At 37.3% G+C, this 20,947-nt stretch overlaps 1 protein-coding gene across 1 annotated transcript in view; it reads right to left on the reverse strand.

Annotated features, from left to right (window-relative positions):
* Positions 1–20,947, reverse strand: part of cdh13 (cadherin 13, H-cadherin (heart)) — a 321,756-nt gene that overhangs the window by 51,188 nt on the left and 249,621 nt on the right. Inside the window, exon 9 of the mRNA XM_027161229.2 lies at positions 16,579–16,719. Within this exon, the coding sequence (XP_027017030.1) occupies positions 16,579–16,719 (141 nt within the window). The remainder of the gene's footprint in view (positions 1–16,578; positions 16,720–20,947) is intronic.

Below are 20,947 nucleotides of genomic sequence, written 5' to 3' on the forward strand. Positions count from 1 at the left end.
CATGAAGTGAACGAAAAAAAAGAGAAAAAAAGGAGAGTTTAAAAGAACAAGCCACATATTTCTGCAGACTAGTGCAAAGTCACATTCCATTTAATCATCCAGGGCACTGAAGCGGTCAGATGGATGTATTCAATCTTTGTAGGCTGTTGATACCGAGCCCCTGCCATATCACTGATAAGACCCCAATTCCTTGGCGTGCACAAAGTAACCACTGGTGTGAGATACGGATGGAAATGACCAAGTTTATAGCTCCCTGTACTGTGTGAAAAGGATACAGTGTGACCTCCTGGACAGAAAAAGCAACCTCCAGAACACGGGAGCACAAGACATTGTGACGAGCCAAATCATGTAAGTGAGCATGATGAAGAATCAGTGATTAAAAATAGTTTATCAAAATATTTTGACGTTTAACATACTTTCAAACATCCTGACCATCTTTTAACATTTAATACTGTTTGCCTTTAGAGTATTTAAGAATAATAATTTATAATCCCACTATCTGGTGTCTCCCAGAAGGAGATGGTGTGACGCAGAGGCAGAAGGTGTTGAATCCATTTGTGGAATGTATTAAATAAACACATGCAAACACAGTAGAAGCAGCAGGCAGAAACATATTTGGAAATAAACTGGAAAATAGTCCACAGTATCCATCAACACAGTAAACAAATCCAAATCACAAAAGCAAACACGTAAATCCAAACAATAAGGCAGAGGTCAATATGCTGTGAAAATCAAACATGAGAATAAAATGGTTCAGAATCACAGGGTGAACTGACAATAGTGAATAATTAGTGAATGCACGGCTTAAGTAGTGTGAACCCATAAGCGCTTGGTGGGAACCCAGAAGTCCTAATACTCAAGTTTTTTTCTAGCGGTCAGAGGGTGAACTGCGAGTTGTGTTGTTACAGATGCGTTTTGAGTTCACTGTTGCTTCTTGCTTGGTCATTAGGGAAATATCATAAATTTATATCTGGATTTGGGGGCACGGTGGCTTAGTGGTTAGTACGTTCGCCTCACACCTCCAGGGTTGGGGGTTCGATTCCCGCCTCCGCCTTGTGTGTGTGGAGTTTGCATGTTTTCCCCGTGCCTCTGGGGTTTCCTCCGGGTACTCCGGTTTTCTCCCCCGGTCCAAAAACATGCATGGTAGGTTGATTGGCATCTCTGGAAAATTGTCTGTAGTGTGTGATTGCGTGAGTGAATGAGAGTGAGTGTGCCCTGCGATGGGTTGGCACTCAGTCCATGATGTATCCTGCCTTGATGCCCGATGACGTCTGAGATCCCCGTGACCCGAGAAGTTCGGATAAGCGGTAGAAAATGAATGAATGAATGAATGAATGAATATATCTGGATTTCTGGTGAAGCTAATTTGGTGCTACACATATAAAACAAAATTTTTTTGTTTAGTGTTTTTTATTCCTAAAGTGAAAGGCCTCTGATCCAGATATGACTGTGTATAAGCAGCAGCAGGAGGAACATTCTCTCTCGCGCTCTGTCTCTCTCTCTCTCTGTCTGTCGCTGTCTCTCTGCGTGTCTTGCTCAGTCTCTTTCTTTGCCCCTCCCTCTCTCAGTAGAAGACGTCCCCCCCAAGCCGAGGAGTCTCTATCAGCACTAAGAAACCCTGCAGATCTACACTGTTACATCAGAGCTTACCGGTACTTGATTCAGAAAGGATCATCTACCTCCCTGCTCACATCTCTGCTAAGAAAAGGTTAAAAACTAACCTGAGCTTTGGCACTGCAGGAAGCTGAGCGATAATAACAAGAGCCAGTTTAAAAGCCTGTACGTTAAACACACTACAGCATTCACCCGGAACGCAAAGCCGAGTGAAAGTTTACACAGATAGATCCGCTTATGAGTTGGAAGGGAGACAACCTCTCAACACTGCCCAAGATAATACACAGACTGCATCCAGTGACCTTGTAAAACTTGTGCAAAAATACTTTATGTAAGTTTTGGTAAAACTTGAAGACACCAGGGAAAAAACATCATTAAATTTTCACTTGTGCCCTAAAACATTTCAATGGCTTAAAAGTGCTAACACATACACTGAACTATTTCTATTTACGATGACATCAGGCAGACTTGGAAGATGCCTCTATAGTGGGTAATGAGTACATAGGACAGATGGTCTTCATAAAAAAAGTGTCTCCCAGTTATCACTTGCAGTCTTTAATTGGGAGTTTATAACAGACCGCAGTGAATGTTAAGAACAAATGAGTCATTAGAGGCACTTCAGGCTGAAAGACGAGGATAAAATATGATTAAATTAGTCATTTTTGCTTCCTCAAAAGAATAACACTTGTATTACTTTGCTGTGCTGTTATGGTTTTAGCAAAATAGAAGAAATGTAGTATCACTGTATTAAAAAAGCATTTTCATAACATGACATAATAACACATTCAGAAGCATGCAATACTGATTGTATTTACTGTATTCTCAGCATTCTTTTACTGCAGAACAGGTGTACAATATTACAACATTTTATAGCTATAGCTTGCTCTTAAATGGAATAGAAAAAAAACCCAACATAAGCGTTGGTATATTCTAAATTCTCAATTCAGAATATCTTTTTCAGCTTTCACTGGAAAGCAAAACAAGTAATATTTAACTTTGGGTTTCTTTATACTGGGGTAGATTCAATTATGACTCTTCAAAATGTTCTGTTAAGCCGTCTTCTAAGGTAAAAAACAAAAACAGGCCAGATACAGTACATATGGTAGTTAGCTAGCAAGCCATTATAGTTCTACATTAAATTATTATTTTTTTTAAGAAAAATGTACAACACTATTAGAGGGAATAGATACTTACAATTGAAACCAATTAGGCACATTTACAATTACATTTTTTACATTATAGTAATTCTACTAGAACTGCTCGACCAGTCCCACCAACTCTCAGGGTTAGAGGTAGGTATACAGAATATACCTATATAGAGGTAGGTATATACCTATATAGAGGTAGGTATATACTCTTTTCTGTTCTGGCACCGAGGTGGTGTGATGCACTTCCCCTAGATGTCTGAATCACTGGCTATCTTTAAATGACGGGTGAAGGCCTACCCCCTCCTGAATCACTTAAACTAGCAATTATGTTCTTTGTCTGTTTTATGTGAGCAGAGTTTAAGGTTGACGGTATGCTAAGTCTGTAACCTCAGCAAACCAGTTTTGTACGCCGCTCTGGACAAGGCCACCTGCCAAAGGTCGTAAATGTAATTGTAAATGTAATTCAGGTGACGAGCATCAACACATTTTACTGTGTGAGTAGTAAATCATATTTTTCTGGTATAATATAAAGTTATGTTAAGACACTTGTTACTGCCTGATGTATGTAGATAAATTTCAATACAAGCTGAAAGATGTGGCAATAATTACTGCAACACAACATAAACTAAGAACTGTTGCTAGCTGCTAACTTCAGCTACTGTAGCTCTGTGATAACATGCTTATTTATTGATTTTTTGCAACTGTCTTTTAATCATCCAGTTAAGTTGCTCAATAAGGTCATCACACTTATCGACAGTGTAGATTGGTATTTTAATGTAATACTTTTGTGAAGATTGAGATAAATAGGTTATACTTCTATTCTCCTATACACAGGAGTTGATCAGCTCTCTTTTTGGTAAATTTATCTTTTCATACTTTCGAGAAGCCCAAAACTGGTCATCTTTTAACTAATGAGTTTGACACACAAGTAAAATTTTGTGTGTAGATTTATTCAGCAATAGTTTAGTTGTTTAGAAGGTTGTTTTTTTTTTTTTGCAATATTTAATACATTGGGCATTTTACTGGACTGCTGCTAACCTGCTACGTCCTGTTTGGCACCAATTCAATTCAGGCAATAGTAAACATTATTGTCACATTATAAAGTAGCCCTACAGGAATGGCATAATAATACACAGAAAATTGCATGTAGTCTATAGGAAATATATTTAATATATTTAATATCCTGTCATGGTGCATATTTATTATACAAGGAAATCCACAACTAATGAATCCTTGCCTGTTAATGCAGACATTATGCTGATATCATTTTTCTCACAGATTTAATGTGGTGGGTTACATAATACTATTCACAATGTTTTCCTTCTTAATATGCCTTTTACGCCACATTAGCCATATATTTTTTTTAAACGCATTCTGTTTTGTGTAATCACTACTAAAACTTATTAAAACCGTGCGCCTGTTTCAGCGTAGAAGTCAATTACCTGATCCAAGGCTGATTACAAATATAATGTGTAGCATTTTTGTGTGCTTATTTTGTGATTGTTTTAGTTTTCTTACAGATCAGCTCTATTGTGCTCAGGCACATTTCGATACATCTGTTATGTCATAATTTTTTAATAGTGTGAGCAGGATTCATTTATTCACTTAGAATAAGATTTTGTGTGGCCAAGGTCCATTTAGCATTAAACACTGCATCCAAAATGTACTACACATGGTTTCTTTATTATGTAGTCGATAAATTATATGGTCCAAAATACACTACTTATGCTTTCTACCTTATGCTGTAGACAAACAATATGCTTAAGCAATATCACATGAGCGAGATAGTGGTTATTTTGAATACTAGTACTTCTATCACCACTACTACTGTTGCCCATGGCCAACTTACCACTGAGCCAACATTCACTGCCAATGAATCAGAGTAAGTAACATCTCCCACACAATATGGTCAAATGTTTAGCTTCTTTATGTCAAAGATCCCTAACATGAAGCTAATCTTGCTTTAATCTTGCTTTATATGAGAATAATGTATTATCCAACAATCCATATGCTTTTGGCAAATGAAATAGGAAACAGGAAACTGCACAACCTATAGGAAACCCACACAACACGGCCATACTGACTAACAAACTGATGGTCATGAATGCAGTAAGATTTTATAAAAATATCCATAACCCGACCTTAATCTATGCATCCTGGCATGTGCCATAGGTTGTGTGAATTTACAAATTTGCAAATACTGTATGAGGCAACGTAGCTTTGTGAGTTTCTACTTAAAATGTATCTTAATTCATCAACATTTTTTGAAAATGTCTTTTTTATACATTCTAGTATTGAGAAAAAGCTTTTGTCTTTTTCATCATCCATGACATGACACAGGGCACAGATGAGATTATAACCTCTTTAACATTTAATATTTGCTCATAGTAGAACTTATTCTATGAGAATGTCAACTGAAATAGCCAGAATTTGCAGGCCTTTAAAGTGACTGACTCGAGAATGAAAGATTACTGACTAAAGGAGACTCTTTAAGTACATAAGGGAAGTGCTACGGTTCTCAGGATAGAGGGCGAGGCTTGAATGACACACGGTCCCATTTTGACATCACTGATATTGACAGGAGGGTGTATAGCAACGCAGAGCCACCTTTGCAGGATACTTCATTAGAGGTAACTGACTTCATATCTATTCATTAGAATAATGAATAATCAAACAAACATGAATCAACTTACTATCATGGATAAATGAATTTTCACTACACATCACCTCCCCGTTGGCAGACTTTAGCGAATAAAAACATTTGCCTAATAAACAATTCCTAAACAAGCGTATCCGATCAATGCGTCTCGCTGATGGTTGCCAGGATTTCACTCAAGCCATGGGTTGTAGCCATCATTGTTAATGTCATTAGCATTTTGATAGAGCAAGATTCATGTTGTCACTGTAGGGGAGAGGGCAAGCTTGGATTAACTGTCACTCTCCCAGAGTGACAGGCATGATAAGCAGAATCAGTTCCTGCTCCCACATATAGAACTGGCTCATCAGAAATAAATCAGTGTCTATCATGAGGTGCCAGGGGTGGGAGCCTACATACTCAGTGTAGCAAAGAGCAAAGCCCCAGGCCTCCCCACTACATCAAAACACACCCTGAACACTAGTGTGTGGAGTAACCATGGGGAGGAGTGATAATGAAGAAAAGATAGATAGGTCTGACATTATCCTAATAATATTATTATCGCTTAGTGCCAAACTGCTGCTATTATATATGCTGGAATTATCACTATTTAGAGACTCATTTTCTTGTCACACACCGTACATATTTGTTTTTCAGGAAGCGAAATGTCGAGCAACATTGCACTGATTGGGCACGGTGGAAAGAAATACTTTGTGAAAATGTCAGGTGCAAAGAAAGGCAGCTCTGAGGGACTTGTTCTGATTATTAGAACAAGAACTGTAGTCATGATTAGACAACACAGACTGGTTGAAATTGTATGACTTAAAGTACTTCTGTCTTAAAGTAATTCTGAGTTAAAGTACTTTTTTGATTACTCACTTGAGTATAAACATTGACGAAGAAAACTACTTGAAGTCGTTAGCTGGAAAGTTTACATTACATAGTACTTTTATGTTAAACACAATATCTGGCTTTTTCGGTCTGCATTTTCTATACCGTTTCCCCACCAAGCTTAAGGGAGAGTGTTTGTGTTTAACAGCAACAATCTTGATGCTACCTCTGATGTTGTACATTTTGCGACTATGGTGTGTGTTCGTCTACTGGAAAAAAATAAGCTTTCCATCAAACTCATTGCTTAAGCTGTAACTTATACCATTTCTTTGCTAGATTTATTCGTTAACATAGCAAACAAACACTAAGCAGTATGAAGATAGTTCTATTTAGTGTATAACATGCACTCTTTAGTGTATAGCATGTTTTCAGATTGAATACTGTTATATTCTTGCTGACCCTTTTAAAAGGTACTACTGTAGGCCATCTTAAATCCTATTTAGTTCAAAAGTAAAGAGTCACTTAAATTTCATTTGCTCTGTAATGGGAATCAAAAGAAATGGCATGTAAAAGTATTTAAATACACCCAAAAGACCCATTGAAAAAAAAAATACTCAAGCACTGTAACAAGAGCAGTGTTACATTACAATGTTAATAGGATCTACTTCTGTTTCAAGAAAGGTTGGGTTTTTTTACAGTGTTGATTAGGCAAAACACAAGAGGCAGTTTTAGGGTCTCTGTAATGTCAGTTTCTGCAGATCTTTCTCACATTTCAACTCAGATGCTCTCCTATATTGAGATTAAAATACTTCCATATTAAAAAAAACAGTTATGATTACACACACTGTTGGTGGTGAAAAATAATAATATGTGTATTGTGTAATCAGCTACAGAGTTTTTTCCCCAAAAGATTATTTGTTTACTAGAGGATGTACTAAAGCCATAAAATACACCCATGATGTTCACTAAAGCTTACACATTTATATGCGCCACTAAAAGGACGGTTATTTTTAAGAGGCTTATTACGTGCCAAAAACGTTCCATGTATTTATTATTATACAGTACAGTTAACATAAGGCTGATTCGTTGTGTCTGATATTGTGAAATTTGTCCCCTCACAACTTTCACATGAAAATTTTTACCTCTACCTTTGCTTCCCATCCACTTAAAGTTTCATTTATATACAGCTGTTTATTTAAGAATGATTGGACTTAGATCAAATTATTTCCTGAAATTGTAAACATTACTGTACACAGGGTTGTGGGGTCTCGAACTTTTTCCAGGGACTAAAGGTACGAGACAGGGGGATAATTGAAGGGCACAATTGCATGCGCAAACATACACTACAGATAATACAGATGACATTTATCCTACAATGCATGTCTGTGGACTGGAGAAGAAAACCAGAGTACCCAGAGGAAACCCCAAAGCACAATTCAGCATACAGAGGGCAGAGTGGTGTGAACTGAAGCCCTAACTCTGGAGGTACGAGGCAGACGTGCTAAACATTGAGTCACCATGCCCCAATGACACAATGATGCATGAAAACCGTGGTATGCCATCTGTTTCTAAAATACTGTAACCAGTCTGGCACAAACAATCAATCCACCATGAAAGTCACAGATTTTCTTTATGACCCTGTTTCCACTGTTTAATCAAACAGCTTGACCTTTTGATGCCTTTACTCCCGAGAGTTGCGGCGACATGATTTGTTTTATTTATGAGCAGGCTATTTGGGAAAGAATGAGCACTGAATCTAATGAAATAGCTAATGCTAAGAGTCCAAATGCATGTTATTGTTTAAATAGGATAATGGATTGATTGCGTTTTTTAATATTTTGGTCATTTATCTGCAGTAAGCACTTTATCTTGGTCAAGATAGTGGTGAATTTGGAACTTATCCCAAAAGCACGGGGTGTGAGATGAGAATAGTCTCGATATCATGCTAGTCCATTGCAGGACATCATCTGAACACACATTCACATACTCATTCAGACCTAGTGACAATTCAGAGTCACCAGTGTGGGAAGGCACCAGAGCAACCCAGAGAGAATCTGTCACAAGATCCATCCTCTCAGTGTGTGGCACATTTCTGAGCACGACAAGCACTGCTTTCATACCATTTTATTTTGGGTTCATGTCATTTTTTGTTTATGTTCTAGAGCTCTCTCTGTCCTGTCTTGTGACTGAGTGATTGCCCTTTTGGCCTGTAGTGTGTCTGTCCCTGGTTAAATCTACCCTGTTTTTTATCTTATCATGCTATGCCTCTTAATACATTCTGATCCATATTTCTGTGTTTCCTGTTTTTTTAACCGTTATATGTTTTTAATATATTAATTATGGGTTATCCTCATCTTACATTATCAGCCTATTTATTAATCATAGCCATAGACATTGTTTATATTTACTGTATTTACCCAAGAATACTTGGATGGATCCAATAAAAATTCAGGGTCAATCCAAGGACCCTAGAGCTGTGCGATGGCTATGCTACCAACTGCAAAACCCTCATTTGTTAAAATATTTTTTATTTAATTTATAATTTATTTATTTTATTCAATTTTATATTTAAAATTGTAAAATATGGATTTTACACCAAAATGTGCAATACATACAATATAAAACAACATTAAAGAACTCAAAATCAATACTGCAAAGATGCTGGATTTCGTCAACGCTGCCATTAATCTTCTAACACTGAGCAACCGTGAAAATGAATAACATGTCAAGAGATTCTGAGTCAGCTTTTCTCCTCTGCCAACCTCATAAAGATGGGATTATGGTTAATTATTGTGGCGGTTCCCCAAAGTATGATTTCATGCTATGATAGAACAGACTATTCTGAGTATGAGAAAGTTTGAGAGAAAAAAAGTAACGCGAGATGCTGTTAGGGTGATTTTTGTCTGGATGAGATCATCATGATGCAACTTGGAGACAGGTTTGGGTAATGAAGAAAAATGAAGTGGTGGAGCAGGAAAGATAATGAGGAAGAACTGTCATAAAATAAACATACTCTTCACCTCAAATCGATAATGTACATACAGGGAACTGTTGCAAAATAACGTTATGATTTCCAAAGAGCTTTTGTACACAATTATTGTCATAGGATCACTGCATGAGCAAACAAGAGTACATTTGACATGGGAATAGTTAGAATGCAGCTGGGTGAGTTGGGATGGAGGATTTCCTGCAACCAAATAAAATTCTGGCATGATTCATGGTACAATCTTTTAAATATAATCCAGTAAAATTGAGAAAAAAAAACTTAGGATCTTATACCTCCTTGAAAAGTATGTGCTATTTAGGATTTCTAATTTGAAAGTTATTTATTTTATTTTCAGGCTTTATATTGTTTGCCACGAGTGGAGTTTATTACAGGCTGTAGTCTCCATCTCTCATTAATGAGAACAAGATATTGCCTAATTATACTCGCTCGGAAGTATAAATAGTCTCTTTTGATTGATTGCAATAAATTACCAGCCATTTAGTTCATGCGAAAACAGTGAACTAAATTACATGCACTTCAAATATACACCCTACACCCAGTACCTCTCTTTTGATCAATTATTAAGGGTACTCCAGTGAGCATTTCTGCATGTGAGTACAATAAGAACAACGAGCACTAGGCTGTTTCAGTTCAGTCTGGGAGTTGAAACAATACATCCTTGAATATACTTGGGGCTAATTATAGACATTCAATAAAAAGCAGGTTTAAAATTCTCATAAAACACACAGAAACTTCGTAGATATCTTATTATTTCTGGTAACACTTATACAGTACAGTGGTGAGAAAAAGTGTTGGCCCCTTCCTGATTTTTAATTTTTTTGCACGTGTCACCCTTTAATGGTTAGCTCATCAAACAATTTTAAATATTAGTCACAGATAACACAAGTAAACACAACATGTAGTTTTTTAAATGAAGGTTTTTATTATTAAAAGAAAACAAAATCTAAACCTACATGGCCCTGTGTGAAAAAGTGCTTGCCCCCTAAACCTAATAACTGGTTGGGCCACCCTTATCAGCGAGAACTGCAATCAAGCATTTGAGATAACTTGCAATGAGTCTGTTACAGCGCTGTGGAGGAATTTTGGTCCACTCATCTTTGCAGAATTGTTGTAATTCAGACACATTAGAGAGTTTTCAAGCATGAACCGCCTTTTTAAGGTCTTGCCACAGCATCTTAATGGGATTCAGGTCAGGACTATTTACATTTACATTTACATTTACAGCATTTGGCAGACGCCCTTATCCAGAGCGACGTACATAAGTGCTTAAATCTCTAACATTGAATACATGAATGCTGGCTCACTAGGTTACATACTTAAGATACCATGAGTTTAAAATATTTGTTCAAAGTTACAATGAAAAAGTGTCAAAGGTTTTTTTTTTTTTTAATGCAAAAGATAAGGAAAGAAGTGCTAGTTGAAGTGTTTCCTGAATAAGTAGGTCTTCAACCGCCGCTTGAAAATAGCCAGTGACTCAGCTGTCCGGACCTCTAGGGGAAGTTCATTCCACCACCTTGGTGCCAGAACAGAGAAGAGTCTTGTACTATGACTAGGCCACTCAAAAGTCTTCATTTTGTTTTTTCTTCAGCCATTCAGAGGTGGACTTGCTGGTGTGTTTTGGATCATTGTCCTGCTGCAGAACCCAAGTTTGCTTCAGCTTGAGGTCATGAACAGATGGCCACACATTGTCCTTCAGGATTTTTTGGTAGACAGCAAAATTCATGGTTCCATTTATAACAGCCAGTCTTCCAGGTCCTGAAGCAGCAAAACATTCTTGGATGAGTCGTAGCTGCGCACTTGGGGTTATTTTGGTCAGCTGTCGACTCCTGGGTAGGTTCACCACTGTTCCATGTTTTCACCATTTGTGGGTAATGGCTCTCATTGTGGTTCACTGGAGTCCCAAAGCTTTAGAAATGGCTTCATAACCTTTTTGTAATTGTAATCTCAATTACTTTCTCTCATTTGTTCCTGAATTTCTTTGGATCTCGGCATGATGTGTAGCTTTTGGTCTACTTCACTTAGTCAGTCAGGTCATATTTAAGTGATTTCTTGATTGCGAACAGTTGTGTCCGTAATCATGCCTGGGTGTGGCTAGAGAAATTGAACTCAGGTGTGATAAACCACAGTTAAGTTATATTTTAACAAGGGGGACGCTTTTTCACACAGGGCCATGTGGGTTTGGATTTTTTTGCCCCTTAATAAAAACCTTTATTTAAAAACTGCATGTTGTATTTACTTGTGTTATCTTTGACAAATATTTAAATTTGTTTGATGATCTGAAACACTAAAATGTGACAAACGTGCAAAAAAAAAAAAAAAAAGGAAGTGGGCCAACACTTTTTCACACCACCGTATGTATAGACTAGAAAATCATCATTTATTATGTATGAAAAATACATAATCATTTATTATGTATGAAAAACATAATAAAAATTCTATCTTTTTCAAGGTCTGAGGCCCATTGTAGGTTCCCTTCAAATAAAGTGTTATTCTTTTTGGTTTTCATGTTATTTCATGTGTACTTACACTGGGGGTTTATAACACATTCATATGCTGCATTTATTCATGTTTTGTAAACTTATGTAAGGTTTATGTTAAAGGTTTTAATGTGACTATTATATCTGCAATTTGTAACATTATATAATTATAATATATATAATGACATGGTCATTTGTTACTTATATTCCATATAATGTCCATCATTATCATATACATACTTCATAAATACATTCCCATACCAGTATCTAATATCATATGATACTGTGTGATCTAAGGGTAAGTGAGGCAAATGACCAGATGACAGAAAATAACAGTGATGTGGATATATTTAATGATGTATTATCAAAGAAAACTCTGTGAAAGCATCAAGAGGCGGTAGTACAGACTCTTCTTAAAATGCTTGATTAAACTTGAAACTTAGGACAATGAGTCATTGCAAGCTAAACTGAGATAAACTGTCTACAGGCAAACCTAGGTTAGAAATAATAACAGCTCTTACCCTATATTTATACCCAATCGCTGGAGATATTCTGAGCCCTGATTCTGAAGAAAATTACTTTACCTTTCTGTAGTGAAAAACCCTCTCTTATTAGGGTTAAAGTAACTAATGATGCAAGCAAATGTGTGGGGGAAATGTGTGTGCTTTCACATATTGAAACTGGGGAAGCATAAAACAGTTTATACTAAAACAGTGGCTTTAGTCAGGAGAAACACTGGTTGTGGTTAGGAGAAGGTGTTGTTGAGAGTGGGTGTGGTAAAGAGAATGTGTGGCTGAGAGTGGTTGTGGTTAAGACAAGGTGTGGCTGAGAGAAGTTGTAGCTGAGAGGGGGTGTGGCTGATAGAAGGTGTGGCTGAGAGGGGTGTGGCTAATAGAAGGTGTAGTTGAGATGGGGTGTGGCTGATCGAAGGTGTGGCTGATAGAAGGTGTGGCTGAGATGGGGTGTGACTGATAGAAGGTGTGGCTGATAGAAGGCGTGGCTGAGAGATGGTGTGGCTGATAGAAGGTGTGGCTGAGATGGGATGTGGCTGATAGAAGGTGTAGCTGAGAGATGGTGTGGCTGATAGAAGGTGTGTGATAGTGAGCTCTAATATATCCTGTATAATACCCAAATTACTTTATTACGACGTGCCGTGTTTAAAATTTTTAACAAAAATCATCCAAAGTAGTCTAAATGACTAAAGTACAAATGACGTCTTTTTAAAAAGTAAAATTTACAAGAAGGATGCACTATTTTTTGATGATACAGCAGGTTTTGATGTCTCACTTAAAGGATGTGCTTCAAATATGACAGCCTTATGCACTTCTTTTCACAGACCATTTCTCCACTGAGTTAAAGCAGAATGAGAAATAGGAGCATAAGGCAAAGGCCTGGACAGATGAGCAGTACACTGAAAAAAGGACCAGAACACCCACATACCTCAGCCAGAGGCCTCAGACACTGCAATGCATCATGGGAGCAGGCCAGCAGAGTAGAAAGCAAGATGAGGTGATGCATTTGAGACCCTGACATGATCTCAGGGCATTTCCATTAAAAAGCACATGACTCACTATATCAGTGGCTCAGCATCACATCGCCCTATCCTGCTCTCTCTCTCTCTCTCTCTCTCTCTCTCTCTCTCTCTCTCTCTCTCTCTCTCTCTCTCTCTCTCTCTCCTCTATTTCTCACTACTTCTAAGTGCAAAGGTGGCACATGCTGAAAAATTCATCACCAGTGGGAAGTAATGGTGGGGTAGTTTAACTGCTTTTTGCAATGCCTCACTGTGCTAAATGGTTCTCTCTGGTTGTGCTTGCTGAGTACATTGTAAAGGCTAAAAGTGTGGCACACACACACACACACACACACACACACACACACACACACACACACACACACACACACACACATATTTGCAATGAAGAGAAGTGTATTCCAGGCATGACAAAGCCCCTGTATTACAATTACAATTAGTTTAAAAAGCAAAGGTCATAGAGGACAACAGCTTCTGTGTGAGATCCAGTCCATCACCTGCGTGTGTGAATCACAGCTGTCACCATGTCACTGAGCTGCATCTCAGCCTAAAATGATGGATGTGCTGCCAGCGCTCACTTTGCCTATCTATGTGAAAATCTCTGAACAGAATAACCACAGAAAGTGTGTGTGTGTGTGTGTGTGTGTGTGTGTGTGTGTGTGTGTGTGTGTGTGTGTGTGTGTGTGTGTGTGTGTGGGTGGGTGTGGACACTCATTCTGTGTTTACCTAATCTTGTTTACATATTATATCATATGTGTACACAAAAGGCCTAAGCAGAGAGAGAGAGAGAGAGAGAGAGAGAGAGAGAGAGAGAGAGAGAGAGAGAGAGAGAGCATTAGATAGATAGATAGATAGATAGATAGATAGATAGATAGATAGATAGATAGATAGATAGATAGATAGATAGATAGATAGATAGATAGATAGATAGATAGATGTGCTGCTCACTTACACTCCTACATTAATGGTTCCTTCCGCAGAGCTAAGAACTAACCATGAATTTAATACAAAGTTCCACACTTAGGGGTAATTTATCTATAGCCAATCCACCTAGAGGTATGTTCTTGTGATGTAGAAGAATTCTGCTGAATCCTTTATTATTAAAAGCACATTTTCCTGTGAATAAGACAAAACTTAACCTAGTTTAGCTTTAGAACACTTAAATGGACACCTTGTAAGTAGAGATTAAAAAATCTGCTAAGAGTCTTATAAGTGTTTTATGCTTATAATGACAACCCTGAATAGCACAAGTTATCCATTTTACATTTTTTGCCTTCTTAAAGAAGAATACATAATTGAACTCTATTAGCAAAATAATGTGCTACACTGCATACAGTAGAAATTCATTCATTCATACATACATTTTCTACCACTTATCCGAACTTCTCGGGTCACGAGGAGCCTGTGCCTATCTCAGGCGTCTTTGAGCATCAAGGCAGGATACACCCTGGACGGAGTGCCAACCCATTGCAGTGCACACACACTCTCATTCACTCATGCAATCACACACTACAGACATTTTTTCCAGAGATGCCAATCAACCTACCATGCATGTCTTTGGACCAGGGGAGGAAACCGTCACTATATATATATATAGTGACGGCGGAGCAGGACCGCCGCCGGACGCAGCCAAAATACCGCTCCTCTCCACCGAAAGGCTACAAAACCCAGAAGGAAAAGGCGGCGGTTCAGAACCATGGACAGCGCCGCTGACAAAGCGCTAAAAAGGATTCAGCACCAAAGTCAGCGCCGCTAGATCAGCGTGCAAGGCGGGGTGGCCAAAGCGGAGACCCAATCAAGAGCGCCGCTGTGGCACTCACCCTCTGGCCGTGTAACACAAGGGAGAGCCAGGCTCAGCAGCTAGAGGGAGGTAAGGGGGCGTGCCTAATAGAACTAACAGATAGTATCTCTCTGATATCTTTTACAGAAACTTCCAGCTGACCCAAAACCCCAGATTGCCATCTGAGCCTGGAGAGGACTGCTTCACCTTGCTATTGCCGTCCGCTCTCATGCTGTCTAGGTTGGGACCCTGGATCCCTGCACAAGATGTGCTTATTCTTCCGTTTCCCTTATTCTTCCGAATGTGCTACAAAATATGCACTATAAAATATGGTATTTATGAAACTCCTGTAAATTTAAACCTGCTACTGACTGTGTTTAAATTTATGCATAAGGAGAATATATTAGAGCTACATCAAATCATATAATTTGCATGGCCTACTGCACTTTTATACAGTATATTCACACAAAATTACATTCGTCTTTGATTGATTTTTTTTAACGACTGATTTTTTTTTTTTTACAACAAAAGAAATGCCACTATGTGTATGACAGAAGAGGTCAAAATCACATATACATGTGAAATACAAGGAAATTCATTGTTCCTAAAACTTTTGAGAATCTGGCAGAAACTTCTTGCTCAGTTTGATTTACACAAACATTTCCACACAACTAAAAGTGATACAAGATTGATAAATGAGGCACATTATGCATTGACAAATTTATACATAAATTTAGTGCTTTTCACAGACACCATCAGGTTTGGAAGTCACATGGTATGCCTTATGTTAATGAGGATATAAACACTGAAAGTTTCATGAGTCTGTACCCTAAAGAATATTGCAAAAGAAACAGTTATGTACACCAGACTTGAGTGCACAAACAAAAACTTTCCAAGTTTTCTTCCAAGACTCATGTACATGAGTTGTTTCTATAGAAACAGTCCAGTATTACAGTTAATGCATTAATTTAACCCCATGAATTGAAATACAACTGACACAAATATCAGATTTGCATTTACTAAAAATATAAAAAAAAAACACCTGACCAAACAGAGTTGAAGATTAAGTGATGCTGATGTATAGTTCATATTATTCAGTAACTATTATAAATTTGTTACTACTACTTTGAAACAAATGAAAAGTAAATTGTTTTTTTTTGTTTTGTTTTGTTTTGTTTGTTTGTTTTTTTGCAAAATATTAAAAATTTCCATCTGCTCCGGCTGCATTCGTGGCATAATATCTTAAAATCTGAATCATCCAATTCCAAGTTTTCAAATTGATGAGAATGAGGAGTGTTAATCAGAACATCATCACTAATCAAACAGATTCTAGCGTTTCTGTGTTGGATGTTTATGTAGAGGAATACCAAATATTTAGTGGTGTGAATGAGAAAATGGATGAAGACAAAAAAGGTCAAACCTCATATATTTAAGCTTTAATATTAGACGATTTATCCAGGACCAATAACTAAATTGATCTACTGCATCGTGCTCCTCTCTATATTTATCATCACTCTGAATGAGGACAAAGCCAAGAACAAATAAAATGTCCTACCAGTGAGTGGGTGAACTCAGGTGCATGGTCATTTCTGTCTGTGATGGTGATGGTAGCAGTGGCAGTTCCCGTCAATCCAACCTCACTTCCTGCCATGTCTTTAGCCACAATCTCCAGCTCGTACTGTGTGGTGGGCAGCGTCTGCAGAAAGAGACACAACACAATTGGTGTCTAGTTGCCAGACACATTTTACTTAATGTTTATAAGAAACCCAATCATAGTAAGAGTTAACTGGTCTTCAACTAGGGATTAGATTTGACTTTAATTAATTGTTCAGTCAATGCTAATTTACCATTTCTTAAACTTTGCCAATAAGTAATAAAAAACAATTACATCAGTTTTGAGAAAGTATTTACACTTTACTTAATCTGGTGAAACAAGGGAAATTAAACATTAAGCAACAAACCCTAATATTAACCCCTTTATTGAAATTGAGAATGGAGAAGGGTTTTGGAGCATATGCTAGAGACTATGTTGTGGGGTTTTCACCACAAAGGTTCAATGGTGAATAACCAATGAAGAGAAGAGCCACAAAATAGTGATCTCATAATATTAATATGTAAAGGCATGTTGGACGATAAGGGTTCCTGATGCATCCTGATATTATACTGTGATATTACAGTCAAGAAAAAATATAATATAATATCAGTTCATCCCTGTGTTCCCAATGACCAGCTCACAACCAAGTGTATTATGCATAACAGATATCCTGTGGATTTGGATATTGTTAATAAAACAAATCTTAAACATACTTTTACAAAATTCTATGTGATTTTATTACAGGTATAAAAAAAAAACAGTTTCCTTACTAACTTGATGAAGACGAATTTTGAAGATGTTTCTTTACAAATGTTATGTTTCTGGCAGAAAGATTTCTTGAATATAGAAAACAAATCTCATTCCCAGAAGAAAACCCATATACTCAAAATAATTACTGGGTTGTTAGCATCTATAATAGTATGCCTCGCACAAAATTACAAAGCAACAGCATATTATACATGGTGGAAGTGTTAATGCAAACATTTATTTTCCCTACTGAAATTCCACTCAGTGCCATTTCAAGTACCATAGTAATAAAACCCATCCATCTGTTTCAAATAATCCCCAGGCAGCACGTGACTCACACAGTTGACTGTTTCAACCATGCTCTGTTTTGTTTTCAGTGATCATACAGTGTCTATAATTTTTTCAAAAGCAGCTCGGTGCACTGAGAAGGATTAAACGTCCTTTTTTATCTTCTGGATGTGTAGTAAAGCACATAAAAAGACCAAATGATCTGAACCATTTGTAGGATTACTTCTTGCCTCGGCCTAATTATGCAGTTTCACATAAAAGAATGACTGCATATTAGTAAGAAAAATAATGATACCCTATGCAAACATTGCCTAACTTTCAATTTTTACCAAAATGAAAGTGGGATCTGCGATTCTGAAAATAAAAATCCCTCTTTAAATCTTGATGCATGATATGCTTCAATGCAGGACTCATAGCAATTAATTGGCTTTGCTCCTGATAGTTGTGTCTGGGGCATGTGTAGGTTCATTGGGTTCTAGAAGAACAAGTATCTCTGCCTGAAGATATTGCAGTGAACACCACTGTAGCAATCTCAGCAGTACACCACTTTTAGAACACAGTGGACCCGGGGTAACTGCGGATGTGAGCTATTTATTTGTGCTCCTTGCTCCTGGCCTGGTAGTCAGACTGTAATTTTCTTTCAAACAAATCATATTACAGCTGTCCAGTTCTCTTGTTGCACTCCTTGTTGATACAAAAGAAGAAGAAGCAGCAGCAGCCTTTACTATTGTCACACATACTGTAAATTACAGCACAGTGAAATTCTGTTTGCCTAGGTTAAGCGCCTTGCTCAGGAGCCCAACAGTGGCAGCTTGGCAGTGCTGGGGCTTGAACTCCAAACCTATGGGTAACAATCCCGCAGCTTAAGCGCTTGAGCTACAACATGCTGAATTATGCTTTAAAAACATGCTGAATAGAAAGGTATCTCAAAACAAGAACAAGAATCTGAGGCAATCATGTACAGTTGTAGGTTAGAAAACAAATCATCTACATTTTTTCTAGTCTTCAGCTGTCCAGTTTGTGTGAGTTTGTGACCATGATTGCCTCAGATTCTTGTTCTTGGCTAACAGGAGTGGAACCTAATGTGTTCTACTGATGTAGCTCATACATGTTAATGTCTGCTGTGTTGTGCATTCTGAGATGCTTTTCTGCTCACCACTGTTGTGCAAACTAAATATTTGAATTACTATAGACTTCCTGGCAGCTCTCTTATCAACAATGTGCTTCTACCTACAGACCCTTCAAACACATTGTGTTTTTTTATTTGAGTACCAGGCCATCTGGCACCAACGACAACACTATGGTTAAAGTCAAACACTTCTGTTGTTTGATGTAAGCATTAACTGAAGCTCTGCATGATTTTATGCACTTTATGCACTTAAAATATAAAATACAGTAACTGCATACATAGCCAAATCTTCAGGTGTTCTTATTAAAGTGGACAGTGAATCTACATTTAAATAGACTGACAGGCAGCTCCTGAACTTCATGGACCATTATTCAAGTCAAGTGAAGTCAAGCTCACTTTGTCCTTACATAAGATACAAATATAATGTTAGGCAAAAACTAAGGTAGATAAAAGTCCCAAAGAAATGCCTACTTCAGGATCATAGTTCATAATCTGCTTTAGGCTAGAGACTGAATAACATTCTTTTTTAATGAATTTATATTGTAACAATGCACCAAAGGGTCCATAGTGTCAAAACATTTTCTAAGCACCATCTATTTCAATGTGACCAGGAAGTCCAGGAGTTCAACTATCAAGTGCGGTCCCAGCGTCCATGACCTTTTGTGCTACTTAACTTCAGTACGTGTTTAGCAACTAAGATGTAATCAAATACAAATACACATTAGAAATAGAATAGCGATGCACCAAATAGAATTGTGATGCACCAAAAACAGGTCCAGGAGTCTTTTACCTTCATGCTATATTGGCAATCAGTATGAAGCTTGTGGGATAATTTAACACCATATTTACCATGAATATATAGTGTAGTGCTCATTCACTAACTACCTAATCAGGGTCGTGCTGTTTTAAATTTATATATATATATATATATATATATATATATATATATATATATATATATATATATATATATATATATATATATATACTGTATGATTAATAATATTATAATTATGATGTAAAATTGTCTGAGACAGAATTTATTGTGGGTTTTTGTTTTTCAGTGATTTTGGGACACATTAAAATAAATGTTTAGACCGCACTCAATTTGTATATAAATCCAGAGCAGTGTTGGGCAATAACATGTTACTAGTGATGCGTTACTGTAACGCAGTTACTTCTGACTGTAACTAATACTCTAACGCATTACTTTTTATATAAAGTAACTCAGATAAGGTTACTATATGGTGCGGTTGTCCGTTACTTTTTTAAATTAATTCATTTAGGCTGAAGTGTAGCCTACAGTCTAACCTGTTTACAGCAGCCACGCATTGTAGGATTGGTCTATGCCAACCACTGTAAACACGAAGACGCCGCACTGTGGGCGTGTTTCCGTTTATTCAAGTATGTGCGGCAGTACATGGCGAGTCAAGGCGAGAGCAAGACAAGTTTCTCAAAGTCAAAACATGCTTATTATTTCACTTTAGTCGAGAATAAAGACAAAAAACTTTTAGTCAAATGTAAGTTGTGTCTTTCTGGTTCGATGGTCTTATCCATTAATGGGAACATTGAAGAACGTTCTTTAAAAAAGTAACTAAAAAGGTAGCTTTTAACGGTATGGCGTTTTGGTGTACTGTAAGTAATAAACAAAGTAATTGAGTTACTTTTTTGAATGAAGTAACTAATAACTGTAACTAGTTACTATTTCTTAGTAACTAGCACAACACTGATCCAGGTAAAGTAACAGGTGTGATCATTTGGAGCACTAAGCATATACAAATACAGATACAGTTAATGGCATTGCAGTTTCCATCCTATACAAAATAAATGAAAAGATCATTTTTTTTGTTTACTTATTGAATTCCCTCAGTGTAGGACAAAGTGTGAATGTAGAATAAGACAGTCATGAAAATGCATGATTTCACTGTTTTCTCTCTTTAACATGCCATATAATAAAATAAAGGTTGTTTTGTCGCAACCAGTGTTCTAATTCATAACACACTTTCTCCCATGGTTCTGCTCTAACACTGAACCAGACAGCTTCATCTGTTTTTGATAATAAAGTGTGATTATGTCGTAATCCACCTGACTGGAGATCAGTGGAAACCCACAGCAGGGTACATGGAGCTTTCTGCTGCATGTGCTCTTGCAGATGGTCACAGAGAT

The sequence above is a fragment of the Tachysurus fulvidraco genome, chromosome 13 (genome assembly GCF_022655615.1).
Source record: "Tachysurus fulvidraco isolate hzauxx_2018 chromosome 13, HZAU_PFXX_2.0, whole genome shotgun sequence".
Classification (NCBI taxonomy): Eukaryota; Metazoa; Chordata; class Actinopteri; order Siluriformes; family Bagridae; genus Tachysurus; species Tachysurus fulvidraco.